Genomic DNA, 15,516 nt, shown 5'->3' with positions numbered 1-15,516 from the left:
ACTCTGGTAGCTCCCTTTTACTGTGGAAGCACTGGAGATGCCTCTTGTCAGTGCAGGAGCCAAAGTGGTGCTTTCCCAGGGACAGACCTTACCTGGCATGCTCAGTGGTTTTTAAAACTGTACAGGATGTATTATATATCATTATTATAAGAGAGGCTAATTTAAAGCCATTGATCAGGCCTTGAAGTTTTTTTTTTTTTTTTTTTTTTTTTTTTTTTCTTTCCAGTGAGTTTAATAGTTTGTAAATTGTTTCCGGGAGAAGGCATTTGCCTTTATGAGTTGCTAATATTTTTGATACTGTATATCCCAGCTTGATCGTTGTTAATTAGTGTCGTGCTTCAGTGTTTTACTGCAAGCAGAATTACTTCACTTACTAATGGCTCTTTGCTTCTGCTAAATTCCTGTTCTAGTAGTTGAGCAGGAAAGTTAATTTTTCTTCCCTCACTACATTTCTTCACTGCCTTTTTCTTATCTGAAGTGGTTGACTGGCAAAAGTTTCTCTTTTGTAAACAAGCAGATTAAAAGGAAAGGTGTTGGATTAAAGACGGCAGACACCAGTCTGATCCTATGAAAGTCAATGGCAAATCTCCCATAAGTCACAGTGAAAACAATACCAGAAAGAAAAGGGCTCTCAAGGTGTAATATTAGTGTGATTTTAAAGGAAAGTAGAATGTAGTATTCTTTATCTCCCATCTTGTTTGCAGCTACCTTGCTATTTTTTTTTTTTTTCAGTGTAGCAATTCTGATGAGTTAGCAAAACACAGCTTTTGTACAGGGAACTTGTGAAAGCGTTATTACAAATAAAATCACAGTGCAAGAGCTCATGCTATTGGTCTGAATGAGTTTGAACATGCTTGACAACAAAAAAAGCTATTGAATATAGAGAACTGGCTATCCGAATAAAGGCCCAGTACATGTGAAGGCTCTGAAACACAACGTATAGACTAAGTAAAGGCTGAGTGAAGGAGAAGGGGCAGATAACTGTCTTGTGCCCTCTGTATCCCTGACCTGCTGCTTATCCTCAGGAGGCTGGGAGAGTACTCAGTACACTGAGGAAAAACTGTTTAATTTCAAGCTAGTTTCAAGCTGCAGTGAGAGAGAGCAAGAGGAGTACTACTTTACTCATGTTTCTGCTCTTGAACAAAAAACACTTAAAAATGTTATTCTGTAATTGTTCAGCTATTTAGTCTTCAGTCCTCCTCTTTCTGATAGCTCAGTTAGGAGAAGTATTTTCTTTAATGACAGCTTCCTGGCAGCATTTGGGTTCAGCGCTACCTTGCCCATGCTAAGGCTTCTCTTGGAAGAGGTGCGTTGGCGGCTACTGCCTGTTATGGAGCACATGTCATGGCTCACTGCACAGCCAATTTGTGTTCAAGGGGAAAGGATATTGTGCCATCACAGGGAGCGTGAAGGTGCCACCTAATCTTGCTCCCCTGGGGTGGGAGGGAATTGCCTTTCTGCATAGGCCTAGTGAGAGCTAGCAGATTGACACTCCACTGGTTAAACACAGTCTGACTGTCCCTTTTTGCTTTATTTTAGCTTTATGATGCTATTGATCTTACATTTATATATATATATATATATATATATATATATATAAATTATTTTTGGAGTATTTGGAATGCTACCTTATGGATTATTGTTCCCTGAAGTTTCTGAAGGCATCATTTTCATAGATACACAATAGGAAATGGTAAACCAAAAAAAGAAAAAAAAATCCTTTTCATACTTTTAGCTCATGAAGTAACAGCACATCCATTGAAATTTAAATCGAAATGGGGACTGTGTCACACACTATAGCTCTCTGGAAAGCTACAGTGGGAGTCTAGCAGTCCAATTCATTCCTTTGTAGAATGTACTAAGGCTAATGGTCTTGCTGGGAGTAAAATGTATTTTTTGCAGAATGGTTCCAAGAACAGACTTTGCTCTTTACCATAAAACATAAAAGAAAACAAATGCTTACTGTGTCTTTAGTATGCTAAATATGAAATTCTCTACACAATGGAATGTTAGCAGTAGCCGTAATCATGTTTTCCTTTCATCACCTAGTGAACATAATTTTAAGAGAGGACTGCTGTAATTATATTTCAGATAAAAAGAAGCAGACTTTCTGGATAATATTATAGTTGGTCTGATTGTTTTGTTGATAGGGAAAAATAAAGGCAGTCCACATGAATACTTATTTAATGAACAACATATTTATTAAGCAATGCACACTGTACATAATGCATTTGACTTCAGATGCAATGCAGTAAGCTTACTTTCTTCAAGCACATTTCTTAATATTTTACTATAACTATTACAGTTCTTCTTACCTGACCAGCTATTCAATTATTTCTGTAATATGTCTATAGCACAACACTAAGGAATTTAGCTTAACTACAGTCGCCAGTGCAGGTACAATCAATGTCAGCATCCACAGACTCCACAACATCCTCAGATGCAGATTTCTTATCGCTGCTTCTCTGCCATTCCAGCAGGTTTACAGCAGTATCTGTCAGAAGAGCAAAGCCATTGTTAACGAACATCAAGCAAATTAACACATTTCATGGAAATACTGTTTTGATGGCTGCCAATTCCCTCATCAAGTAAAGAATGAAAGCCTGCCCCCACAACTGACATCTAACTGACTCATTGACTTGGAGCAGGATTTTTATCCATGATATAATTACTATAATACTTCCCTAAAAACAAAATGAATAATGTTTCATGAAGCACAATGACAGGCAGGAGCCAGTAAAAGTGCTGGAGGAGGTAGCCACTTTCAAAGTAAGACCACCTCATACCAATGCATATCAGCAATCTGTTTTTATGTGATTGCTGCATATCACTGCATATTTGAGCTGATTATTTGTCGAAGTTCATCTTGAAGGATAAGCCCTTTGGAGAATTTTCAGAGGTTCATAAACTTCTAATTAAAGTTTCCCATATATTGTGAAATCTGACAGAGCATTGTCAGTTGCAGTATTAACCTTACCACACTGCTTTATCAACAGCAGCTTGAATAAGCCATATCCTTTAATGCTGAAATAATCTAAATGGAATGATAGTATTCATCCTCCCAATAAATATTCTTAGATAGTTGGAGGTTTATCATTGTAGCTGGAAGAATATTAGAACATCCATTTAGATTAAGTTTGCATAATCAGAATGGGTAAAGCTTTCATAATTTTACTTCTATTTGTTTTATCCCTCAGTTGATCAATACATTTTTAACATGCAATCTCTTATCACAGGAAAATTGGATACTGCTGGGTTTGAGCTCTATTGGTCACTTTTTGATCTCCTGGTCACTCATTGATCTCCTGAAATGCTCACACCTTCCTTGGGTAAATTACTGTCCAACCTGAAGCATGGTAGCTTTTTTTCTTTTCCATAACTACTTTGAAATTTAATATTTCCCAGAAACATGCTTGAGATGCTTTTTAAAAAATGCATAATATTTTCAAGCTATGAAATGAGATCTGCTATGAAAGTCTAAGGTCTGTTTTTTACATACTTTGATTCTTCTAATGCCTGAGGGTAGTCTGTAGGTTTGTCTATGTTCATATCTATGTAGGAAACAGTTCCCTGGGCTAACTGGATCATGGCTGAGTAACTATCATTCATATAGGTAGGACTTGTGGCATGTTTGAAATGTAAACTGGTATATGGATTTAGACATGGAATGAAATCAGCCTCGGTCAGGATCCTAAGGCTCACTGATCTGAGGACAACAGGCAATTTTGCACCCTTGAACTTCATTTTATCCTTCTGTCAGTTGTGACAGTGAAAGAGTCCCTGTCTTTTGAGACAGCAGACTATCAAGTCTGAGTTCTCATATAAAAAGCTGAGAAAAGGTTTTTGTCCTGCATATGCAAATACATATTCACAGCTTGGGAAAGATGGGGATTTTCTTTCTGTTGCTTCTCCATGTCATTGATCAAAGAAAGAAAAAGGCCAGTTTTTAAGGGCTGGCCTTGTATTCCTATTGAGCCCTAGCCTGAGGAAAAGCAATCATCTTGCTAAAAAAACTCAAATGGCATCTTTTCCCTTCCTCCTTCTCCAGATAAATAAATAAAAAAGCCCTTGATTAGGAGTGCTGCTAGCACACACTTCCCAGCCTCTGGTTCAGTAAATGAACCAGAGAAGCCTACAGTTGCTGTAAAAGCAGCAGCGGCTGAGACAACTAACATATCTTTTTTTTTTTTTTTTTTTTTTTTTTCCTTCTCTGATTTTCCTCTTTTCTAACACATTTTTTTGAGAGAATGAGACAGCTTTATTACAACCTAATATTCTGAGGCAGTGAGTGGCCTGGGGTGATGACATTTCAGAGATTAAGACTTGGACACACAAAAGAAATCTGTGAAACATGGATATGACAAGATTTTGAAAGTTTTTGTTTGTTTGTTTGTTTTGAGGGTGTCTTTTTCTTTTCATAAAATGATGCATCTAGCATCTATTCTCTTCTTAGGGAGCTATTAGAAACTATTAGCACACGGTACCTATGTACTATGTGATCCATTAAAAGATTTAGGACAGAATGCACTCAGAAATGTCTATAGATTCAAGGCTGAATTCTCCTCTCAGACTTGTATAACTGTACTGTAAACCTGTGTTAGACATTGCATTGCATCCATGACAAATTTGTGTAAGTGAAAGGAGAAAAAGGCTCAATATTTTAAAAAATCCAGGGCACAAGTATGTCTGTATAAAATACCTTCAAAAACAAACTATTTTTTTTTGAACAATCTAGAAAGCATTTCAGCACTGTGTTTTTTGCTGATGTATTGCACAGTGGCATAGCATGGCAGCCTAATCACAGCAGTCATGTCACACTACTTGACTGACTTTCAATTGCCTTGCTTGCCCTGGTCTACACAAAATTGCAGGCTGTAATGTGCATAAAAGGACTTACTGTTGCTTATCACAACTTTATGGAGATCCTGAAAATGTGAAAAAAAAAAAAATTGATCTCTGCTGCCCCTTTTACCACCTCAAATGTTTTTCTCAGATGATGCTACCTGCCATCACCTAAACTAGCTTTTAGCTAGCCAGTGCTGTCAGTGGTTATAGCAAATACTAATGGGATTAAAAACAGCATCTCAGAGGGGAGCTGGAGCAATACAGGTTTGTGCGTGGCTGTGCTGTGTTTTTTTTTTTTTTTTTTTTTTTTTTTTTCTTTCGAGTACTCTGTCAGAGCTCCTACAATACGTGACACAAAAAGAGAAAAATATCATACCTTTTGGGAAACAGTGGAAGCCAACCTTAACTGAAGTTTTTTCGATTGGAGTACAGTCTTTCATACATTTCAGTACTGGGTCAACAGAATAGCACGTAGACTCCTCTCCATCAATAGTAGGATTTCGATTCAGCTTCACATAACTGCGCTGCAGTTTGCACCCTAAGAGGAAAAAGAAAGTTAGTTAAAATTGTAGAAATAAATCCCAATCGATCCTTGCAATAATAAAGGTCCATTTTTTCTCTTCAGCTTTTATTAAAACACAGGTCCCTGACAAACCATTTTCACAGTAGCGAGGTTATCAAGATAGGATGATAATAAGTTGGAGGATAGAAGAAAGATTCTGAAAGGGGAGCTATTTTAAAAATGTAATTGCACAATATAACCCAAATGGAATCATGTATATCCAGTTTTTTAGAACTACATAATACACAGAAAATAACCTCTCATGTCTGAAAGCTATTAAGAATAGATACTGCAAGCACAATGGCTACTTCATTGCATTAGGAAAAATGTCAACTGTTGTGAATGGATAAAAAAAATGGCAGCATTTATATAATAACATCAAGGATAATTTTTGTATTGGATGATTTTTATAATGCTGCAATTATCTCACTAGAAAGGTATAATGTAACTTAACAGGATCCAAGCTATGACTCTGTTTTCTGACATACAGATAAGTACAATTCTACTGCCAACGAAGTCAAGGAGAAAACAACCATTAACTTCAATAAAGTTGTTTCAGGTCCAAGGTAAGTGGAGACCTGTGGAACAAAACTGTATTGGTGTTATGGGAGTCCATCATTATTCTTCCAGCTCCATGTGAGAGGAAATTCTTACCTTAGGAGTATTTCTAAATAATTCCCTGAGATTGCACCCTCGGATGATGCAGAACAAAAATGAAATTTTGAGCACTCTGAAAATTTACATAATCTTAAGATTTGACCTATGGCATTCATAGTATGCAACTTGTTTATTTAATAAAGTCTACAGACAACAGATGAAACTGCTTTGTCTCAGTGGTGAAAATCACACTGACTTCAGTTGAGGCAAGATTAGGTCTGATTTTGCCTCTCCAAGAAAAAAGCTACTCAGTATAAGAAATTACAGTAGAATCAATTATTTAACATTGAACTGCACATGATACAAATACTTTTGCTGTATTTTATATTTGCTGTGTTCATAGGCACTGTTTTAAACGGTTGTTAATGAAGTTGCAATGGTTGTATATTGCTATTGTCTTTTTTAAAGTAAAAGATATATACTGCCTTTTTTTTTTTTTTTTTTTTTTTAAATATAAAATTTTATTTGCATTTTTTTTTTTTTTTTTTTTTTTAATCCTTTCCAGTTATTGGCAGAATAAAATTGAAATTGTAGTCTCCCCAAGTATAAATTGTTTTTAGACCTACTCACCCCCAGAACAGGTTTCTTCTAGCAATACCCATGAATGAACAAAAGCAGAAGAGCTGTGTGCCAGCTTATGATTTGGCATTAGGAGTTCATTGTGCTTTTCTCTGTCATTATTTCCACAAACTCCACAGGTCTTCCCTCTCATCCATGCAGCAACAGTAACCTATAAAATAACAAACCTTTGTAGTGAATACTGAAGTGCTTGTCTGTTACATTGCCAAGGAAAAAAAAGCAGTAATCTTGAAAAAAAAGCCCCATACCTTAAGGATCATTCCATCAAAAGTTACATTCTTCAGTCCATGTGTTGGAGCTTCCACAATAACTGTTGTTCCATTTTTATAAATTTTAATATTACCTGTAAAAAGATAATCATCACAAGGTGATGTCTAATTTTAAATTAATGGAGGAACCAAGTAGCACAAAATAAGTTAGAATGTCTTTTCCTTCACAGTCATTGATCATTGATACATCAGCAGATCAGTGTTCTGCTGCAGTTGGAATGTCTGTTGTGTTTTATTTTGTGAGAGAAAAAAAAAAAAAAAAAAAGGAGAAGAAATGATCTCTTAATTTCTAAAAACATTCTACTGATGTTCCCTGTAGTTGTAACTGACTTTTGTAACCAGTCTATTAAGTCTTGAAATGAAAATTAGTGGTTCTCCAGCAAATATCTAGCCCAAAGTATATAACTGTGAGTATAACAAGCACTTTTTTTTTGTTAATAAAAAAAATGTACAAGCCTGGACATACTATATATTTAAGAAATATATTTTATTTCTTTTTCTTTTATTTATTTATTTATTTTTTTGAGGGGTTTATTTACCCCTCAGTTATACTGAAGAAAAGTAAGACTGCATCTTCTATGGGAAACACAGGATTATAAATGAATAGAAATATCAAGAAAGTCTAGTTTTTGTTTGAATTAATCCCACTTGTATTTTCTTAAGATTGTGTTGTTTCTGTGAAGTTTATAAAAACACAGTCTTGAAGATATTTAGTTTCTAAATCAGACCAAGAAAGGTATCACAGTTTACCTTTTTCATATTCAGAATCTCCACTGTGTAATAGTACCAATTCTTCATTGCATGCCACAAGGAGAGATGAATTTGCTGCAGGACAGATTGTGATGTTGCTTGAAGGAAAAAAAAAAAAAAAAAAGAAAAGAAAAGAAAAGCTAATGGTTAATTTAAAATGTGAAAAATGAGATATCTGTGACCACAGCTAGCAAAGAACAAAAATGAACATCTGGCTTTTGAATGAATGACTGAGCTGCTTTCATTTCAAAATGCAAAACTGATTGGGACATTGGGTGTTGAGATTCAACCTTTAAAGAAAAGACAGTGTGGGGTTTTACGGAGCAGTTTATCAGATGGTGACTGTGTAACTGAAGATAAGGGCAACTAAACCAGAGTCTCAGATCAGGATTCCTCCTGGAAATCCCGTCTTTCACCAGATATCCATCTGCAAACTAGTTTCACCTAAGAGTGAGACATTTCCCATCTCCAGCCTAACTTTCTGAAGTTTTGTATTTAATTCTTGAGACCAGGATAAATCACACTTACGCTGAGCTTGTATTTATGTGAACCTCTCTTGAGAAAGATTGGGGATCAACCTTTCTTGTAGTAATGATGAATCTTGGGTGTTCAGTACAGTCTTGGGCCACTATCAGGTTGCAGCTTTTATTGAAAGAATATGTATGGCTCATGCGATCAAACGTTTTGAAATTTCCCCCGTTGATTTCACATGTAGCTACAAAACAAAACCAGTAAAGAAATGGCAGATGTGACAATGGCATGCATAATGCTGAAAAGTACTGAAGGCTGCCTCTGAGTAGCACTACCCAGCAAAAAGAAAAGAAACTTCAACATCTCCTTGGCAGAAGCTTTCAATGTTTCCAGAGTATGTAACACTAACAAATAGCTAACAGATGTAGCCTATATTAGTATTGATTTTAATGACATGCTAAAAAAACAACAACAACAACAACAACAAAAAACAGGCTAGCAGTGATTAAAACATACCAAATTCTTGAGAAATTAGATGTAGTAATCATGACAAAAAATAGTTCACGGTTCCTGCAGATGTGTTAGATACCAATCATTTAAAACTCACAAATCCTTTTTGAAGAAAATAAACAGGGCAGAAAATTCATGATCTGTCTTGTACCCATAGACTGATGCCTCTCGATAAAGAGATGGCACCTTCTTAGAAGGTGCAAAAGACAATCTCTACAGCTTGCAGACAGGAATGATTCCTGAACTCTGAAGGTTTACTTCAATGTCCCTTCATTCACCTGCCAATAAATGTGATTCTAACTGATGGAATGAGCTGTTGAGAAAGTAGGGTTAGAGACACTAAGCTTCCCTAGAAGACCACTACAAAGAAAGACAAGTCCAAATCATAGCAGGGGATGGATCTACAAACATTGCTTATTCACGAGACAAACATATCTGCAATATTTACATTGATCTTCTTGTGCTATTTGTGAAGCTATTTCAGGGAAGACATTCCAGGCAGTGATATCACGAGTGTTATAAGATGAAGATGGCCCTAAGGGCAAAGTGAATGGCATTCGGAGTCCCTGATAGTAGAGTGTTACCTGAAAAAGTAGAAATGAAATAACATTAAGATAAATTGAACCATAGTGTTCATGCCATCACTGCGCAAAGAAACAAAAAAAAACTCCTCATGAAAAGAATATCTTGAAGATGTACTTATGCAGTTGCCGTTGTGTTAGCCTCAACAGGATTCATCCAAACTTCAGGCTTTTTCTGAGGAACCAGAAACTCCTCTTCCTGTCTCACTTCTTCACTTTTAAGAGAAATTGTTAAGAAAATCGGAAAGTATGAAACACAGATGAAGTTTAAGTGATAACAAAGTGAATTCTTAAAAAGTTAGCAATTTAAGTAATAGTTTGATGGATTAGTCTGGAAAAGTAAACAGCATCCATTAAAGGTTGAAAAGTGGCATGATGTGCCATAGTGGTAAGATTCCCTACAGTAGATACAAAATACATTTACCAAAACAATCGACTTAATGCCTAATGTGCCTACTTCTTCATTATTGCATAATAAAGATCCTGCAATACTAAAGCACCACAGAAGGTTAAAGACACAGTAATTTCTCTGTTTATGAATAGCTGTTATTAATTTACTGCAGATACATAGGGGAAATCTTTCAAAGTGGTGCACAGGGATTTGGTGGACGAGGACCAATTAATCAGTGGGATTCTGCAGATCCAGCCTGTGCAAGCTGCTCAGCAAGTTTAACTAAATGTTTCAGTTTAGTTTAAGCAGAGTTGAATTTGTAGCTGCTGTAACTTGCTCAGACCTGTCTCATCAAGTGTGGTCACTGCAGCTGTGGGACTCAAGCACAAACATAATTAGATGCTGCACACTGTTGCAGTGGAGTGCAAGATGTTCTCAAGGCCTCCATTATCTGCTCTGAGGCCCCTATACATCCCACAGAACTAGTCATGCTGGGTAAAATGAATAAAACTGTGAGTGCAAAGCAGTCATATTTGAGGCAATTTGGGCCTGACCACTGCTCTCAGCATGGAAATAAAGTATTTCACTTCAGAGTTTGATTTTCAACTTCTGCTTGTTGCTACATTGCACCAAAGCAGTACAAAATCAAGGAACATGTACTTCAAGACCCATGTAGTTAGCTATGTAGCAGCTTTTCTGAAAGGGTAGGGTTCACTTTTTTTTTTTTTTTCCTCTCTTTTCTTTTTCCCCTTTATATATAAAGCATCAAAATATTATTAGTTGAAAATCCATTCAAGGTAAGGAAAAAAAATAAAATTGACACATACCCCAGGAACTTTAATTACTGTATCAATTGTTCGTGGAGATGTTGCAGCTGCCCTTGCTATAAATTCATGAGACGGATTTCTCTGATGTGCCTCTGAGAAGCCCAACATGAGTGCTGCACCAGGAACGTATTGCATGAATCTAGAGATAAATAATATGTGACAAACTCAGCTCCATGTGCAAGAACAGACACTGAAGGATGAAGATTATTGGCATTTCTGTAAAATCAGGGAAACAATGGAAGAATTGAGAAGTCAAAGAAACCATACTTTGGCTCAAATTAAATGGTTGATTCTATCCAAAAGAAATAAGTTAGTTTTATTTTGATAAACTTTTTCTTTTATTTATTTTTGTTGTGGTTTAACCCGGCTGGCAGCTAAACACCACACAGCCGTTCGCTCACCCTCCCCCCTCCCTCTCTGGGATGGGGGAGAGAAACGGGAAAGTGAAGCCTGTGAGTTGAGATAAAGACAGTTTATTAAGATAGAAAATAATAATGATAATAATAATAATATGTACAAACAAGTGATGCACAATGCAATTGCTCACCACCCGCTGACCGATGCCCAGCCCAACCCCGAGCAGCCGGCCCCCCCACCCCGGCTAGCCACCCCTATATATTGTTCAGCATGACGTCAGATGGTATGGAATACCCCTTTGGCCAGTTTGGGTCAGCTGTCCTGGGTCTGTCCCCTCCCAACTCTTGCTGCACCCCCAGCCTGCCCGCTGGCAGGACAGAGTGAGAAGCTGAAAAGTCCTTGGCTTAGTATAAGCAGTGCTCTGCAGCAATTAAAACATCAGCATGTTATCAGCACTCTTCTCATCCTAATCCAAAACATAGCACCCTACCAGCTACTAGGAGGGAAAATAACTGTCCTAACTGAAACCAGGACAATTTTTAATTCTTGAGACTGAATTGAACATTTCAAAACCAAGAACCATTTTGAACTGAAAGTCAAATTATTTAATAAGGAAAATGAAATTAAGCATGTCAAGTTTTTAAGTATTTGAGGGATATCTCTTAACATGAAACATGAGGAGGAACTAGAACACATTCACAAAATACTTTTGTACCATTGAACTGTTTTCAATCAGTGCTTTTATAAAACCAACTAGTCTAAAAAAACACAACAACTTAAGAAAGAACAAATTACATACGTTGTGCTTGTCTTTTTTATCCAAGATGGAAGATTTCCCCACTGCACCTTCAGCTGCATGGCTGGCTTCCTTGCTAGTTGGCCTGTGGTAGCCATGGCTGCTATCCTGTAGTCCCGGCATTCCTTGCCCCATCTCAGTCTAGCCTTTACAAACAGGAAAACAGACACCCAAATTTCAGAAAAGAATCATGGAAGCATGTTTAGTCTTTTCAAAATATAAGTTTTTATTCTTTCATGAAACTTTGCATTGATGTTACCAAGTCTGTCTTTCACTCTTTTCACTCTGGCTCAGATTTGCCATAATTTCAAAATATTTCCTTAAATTTGGTAATTTAATAATCTTTTAATAATCTTTTTTTGTTTGTTTGTTTTTTCCTGGTACAAGTCTGCGCTAAAATTTCTATTAGCCTTCCCCAATACTTTCTGTTTTGAATGTCAACCTACTTATTCAATGCTGAAATATCAGATTTAATTAGTTAATTCCTGCTACAAAAAGCAGAGGTTTATAAATTGTTATCCAAAGACCTGTTCCCTAGAAAGGGGCTTGAGAAGGACAGCACAAGGAGGGGTAATGGAAAAAAAAAAAAAAAAAAAAAAAGGAAAAAAAGGAAAGACCTGTAGTTTAATCTATACTCTCTCAGGCATCAACCCGTTACCTAACCTTAATTTTTCCTATTGTTTCATATAAATCCTAAAAAATAGGACATTTCAAATGCCTTTGAGTGATGAATCTTCTGAAGTGAGTTATGGAGCCAGCCATTCCCAGACAGGCAAACTCATATTGGAATAAATAAACAGATAGTAATGAAGCATTAATTTTTTCAAACTTTTAAAATACTTCTACGGGTAATATTTTGAGGTATCTTGAAAATCAAAATTTTTTTTGACAGATTTTGAAACGTTTTTTTTTTTTTTTTAATTCAAAAGGATGGTAAAAGGAATGGATATTCTCTGAAATTTCACAAAAGTGAAATATATGTCAAAATATGTATGTTTTCCCTGCTTGGACCTCCTAATCAGCAGGTGCACTGTGCTTATTTAAAAAACTGTGGTCTTTTCAGATGTCTCACTTGGCAAAGCTGCCTGTGTACTTACCTGTGCTTTCAGAGGCAGTATTACAGCATCAGCACATGCTTTCCAATTGGTTTCAGCCAGCTGAACCACAACTAGTTGCACATCAACTTTGGCAGCATCAGAACGAACATATGCTGTAGCTTGATAACCTTGATTTCTGTTGTCACTCCTTACTGCCTGTGCCACAATTGTAATGCCAGGTGGAATTACATCTCCCAGGAAGTTGCGCTGAAAAACAACCCCGAGCCATCTGTGCTCAAGTATTTCAGTGTATTCACAGGAGAGCCTACAGTCCAGTTTATGTATGCTGGTAGCAAAAAGCATTCCTCATCATTCATCCATTTAGTTTATGGTGTGTCTATCTACATTCTCAATACTTAAGAATAATTTTGGTTTCAGTCTTAATGATTTCATTAACACCAGGAATTTTCAAAGAAGTGTTCGCTTTGATAAAGCATCCAAGACTCTTCCAAATTATCTTTTTATACTTAAGATTTCGCAAGATTTTGCAATACTCTAAATAGCTGCCTACTATATGCTAGGTATCTTCATAGTGTTATACACATTCACAATCTATTTTACTATACAACAGCTCCTTCAGACAAATTGATTATTCTGAAATCCTTTGTAGTAGCAGAGTTTCCAGAGACATTGCCTGCATTTGCAAGGCTATTTGTGCTGTTACGATACATAGATACGTTTCGTTAATACAATTACAGAATACAGACTGTAAAAAAAAATAAATATGAACTGTGTTTAATAGGACTTTATATTCCTCAATCAGTAATGATCATGAGTATTCTGATTTTAGTTATTCTCAGCATGCAGTCATGCCCTCTAGTCTACATCTGAAAATAATTAGGAGGCTAATAATTAGGAGGTTTAAAACAGAGGCTTTAAGTTATACCTGTTTACTTCCTCCTAATTTGCATTTTTGCTTAGGTAGGAAAAATATTTTTCCCCTTTATAATCTCACTCCCTTTATTTTATTTTTTTATCATTTCCAAATCCAGTTTTTCACATAGAGCTAATGGCTTTAGAATTTAAAGAAAATGTAATCAAAACCCCAAGGCCAAAGGATTTTGAAAAAATGTTTACACAGGGGGAAAAGAAATCTCAGTGCACTTTCAGTTTACAAACTTGACTACTTCCTGGTCCTGACTACTTCACCTCATTAGAGTGCAACCACGTCTATAGCTTCTGATCAGCAGTTAGCAAAGCTTGACTGATTTTACAGTAAAGATACTACCTCATGAATCAGGCTGGAATCATGGTTGTGGTGAATGCTGGCTTCTCTGCTCATGTGGCTTCTTCTTGAGCTGTGCCCAGGTGTTACCCCGTGGCGGTGGCTGCTGCTGCTGCTGGTGCCACCTGTGTGACTTCTCCTGTTACTGCTGTCACTGCTGCTGCTGCTGTTGCTGTGGCTGCTTCCTAACTCCGAGGAGGCTGATGATGAGCTGCTGGATCTCTTCTGTTCTGGATGCTATGAAGCAAAAGTAGGTTAATAGGGGATGGTCTGGTCTCTAGTTTTACATTTCAGACATCAAAATCAGAGCTGTCAGCCTCCCTGTAAAGACAACTCAGACATAGCTAGAGTGTGACTTTTATTATTATAAAGCAGACATGAAATACGTTGGGTAGGGATGTGTATTTGAGGTACCTGAAACAAGTGTTCAAACATTTTTATTTTTTTTATTTTTAAGAAATAAAAAGAGATTACCATTTAATTAAAAAAAAATAATCTTTCTTTTTCATAAGCAGGTAACAATTACAAAAGCCACTTCATTACCATCCTTCTAACACAGACTTAAAATACCTCTGTGCCATAATACATACTGAACCTGGTTTCTGATTCCATCCCACATATACAATGATTTTGCCTTTCTGATGTGATTGCTTAAAAACTGTGGAAACAGTCATTCCTATTGGAAGGTCCTACCACTTTATAATTATCCCATGGTCTCTGTTAGCTGAGTCTTGGCTGTATTGTACAGAATCTAGCCCAAAGGTATCCTGACTGAAAAACTGAGGGCTGCTAGTGCTGCAATAGAAGGATGTAGTGCAATAGTTGGTATTTTATTAATAAACCTTCTTATTTTGTCAATAATATTATTGGACAATATGGAATGGTCAAGTGAAATGAACCAAGTAAAGTGCTTCAGTACTATGCTTGATCGTATCGATAACAGCCACCATGGGAATGTGTGACTGAATAAGGTACCTACCCAATTGGTGTGAGCAGACCTGAAGTGGAGCCGGTATACTTTTGGCAGGTGACTTTCCTGGAAAATTCCAAAAGAAATTATTACCTACAGCTCAGTGAGGATCACCTCCTAGTAGAAGTCAAAGTAATAGAAAAATTTACCCATTCGGTAGATAAGTCGTAACTACTGTGACTGTTAAATTGGGATTTGACATATCTCGTTTCACCTTGTCTGTCGTATTTGCTGTGACGATGGGAAACACCAGTACTTTCACTGCTGCTGCTGGTGCTGCTGCTGGTGCTTCTGCTGTTGCTGCTGGTGCTTTGTGTTTTCTGTTTTTGCTCACGGACACTTCTCTCTCCTTCAGCAGCACTGGCATGTGGAAATGATGTGGTCTTGGACTGCTTCTTAGCCTTATGCCTTATACCAGATGCTTTGCTACTATTGCTGCTGCTGCCCTTGCTGCTGCTGTTGCTTTTGCTGCTACTACTGCTGCTCTCCTTGCTGCTGTTTCTGCTCCTACTGCTGCTGCTGCTACTACTGCTACTGCCTTTGCTACTGCTGCTGCTACTGCTACTGCCTTTGCTACTGCTGCTGCTACTGCTACTACTGCTGCTGCTACTGCTACTACTGCTGCTGCT

At 37.0% G+C, this 15,516-nt stretch overlaps 1 protein-coding gene across 11 annotated transcripts in view; it reads right to left on the bottom strand.

Moving 5' to 3' along the window:
- Window positions 1–2,176: 2,176 nt before the first annotated feature.
- Window positions 2,177–15,516, bottom strand: part of LOC118170580 (vitellogenin-1) — a 43,656-nt gene continuing 30,316 nt past the window's right edge. For 3 of the 11 annotated variants that reach the window (XM_035332926.1, XM_035332927.1, XM_035332935.1), the window contains 13 exons: window positions 15,037–15,455; window positions 14,897–14,953; window positions 13,921–14,154; window positions 12,693–12,899; window positions 11,599–11,741; window positions 10,443–10,581; window positions 9,092–9,227; window positions 8,191–8,377; window positions 7,663–7,760; window positions 6,892–6,986; window positions 6,635–6,794; window positions 5,222–5,383; window positions 2,177–2,494 (listed from right to left, as the gene is read on the bottom strand). In XM_035332926.1, the coding sequence (XP_035188817.1) occupies window positions 2,376–2,494; window positions 5,222–5,383; window positions 6,635–6,794; window positions 6,892–6,986; window positions 7,663–7,760; window positions 8,191–8,377; window positions 9,092–9,227; window positions 10,443–10,581; window positions 11,599–11,741; window positions 12,693–12,899; window positions 13,921–14,154; window positions 14,897–14,953; window positions 15,037–15,455 (2,156 nt within the window). In that variant the 3' untranslated portion in view covers window positions 2,177–2,375. Of the gene's footprint in view, window positions 2,495–5,221; window positions 5,384–6,462; window positions 6,500–6,535; window positions 6,795–6,891; window positions 6,987–7,662; window positions 7,761–8,190; window positions 8,378–9,091; window positions 9,228–10,442; window positions 10,582–11,598; window positions 11,742–12,692; window positions 12,900–13,920; window positions 14,155–14,896; window positions 14,954–15,036 lie in introns of those variants that run through there. The other 8 variants (XM_035332933.1, XM_035332934.1, XM_035332928.1 and 5 more) reach the window with 6 other exon arrangements.

The sequence above is a fragment of the Oxyura jamaicensis genome, chromosome 8 (assembly GCF_011077185.1).
Source record: "Oxyura jamaicensis isolate SHBP4307 breed ruddy duck chromosome 8, BPBGC_Ojam_1.0, whole genome shotgun sequence".
NCBI lineage: Eukaryota > Metazoa > Chordata > Aves > Anseriformes > Anatidae > Oxyura > Oxyura jamaicensis.
The sequence above is the reverse complement of the archived record's forward strand: the minus strand, read 5'-3'. Positions and strand labels throughout refer to the sequence as shown.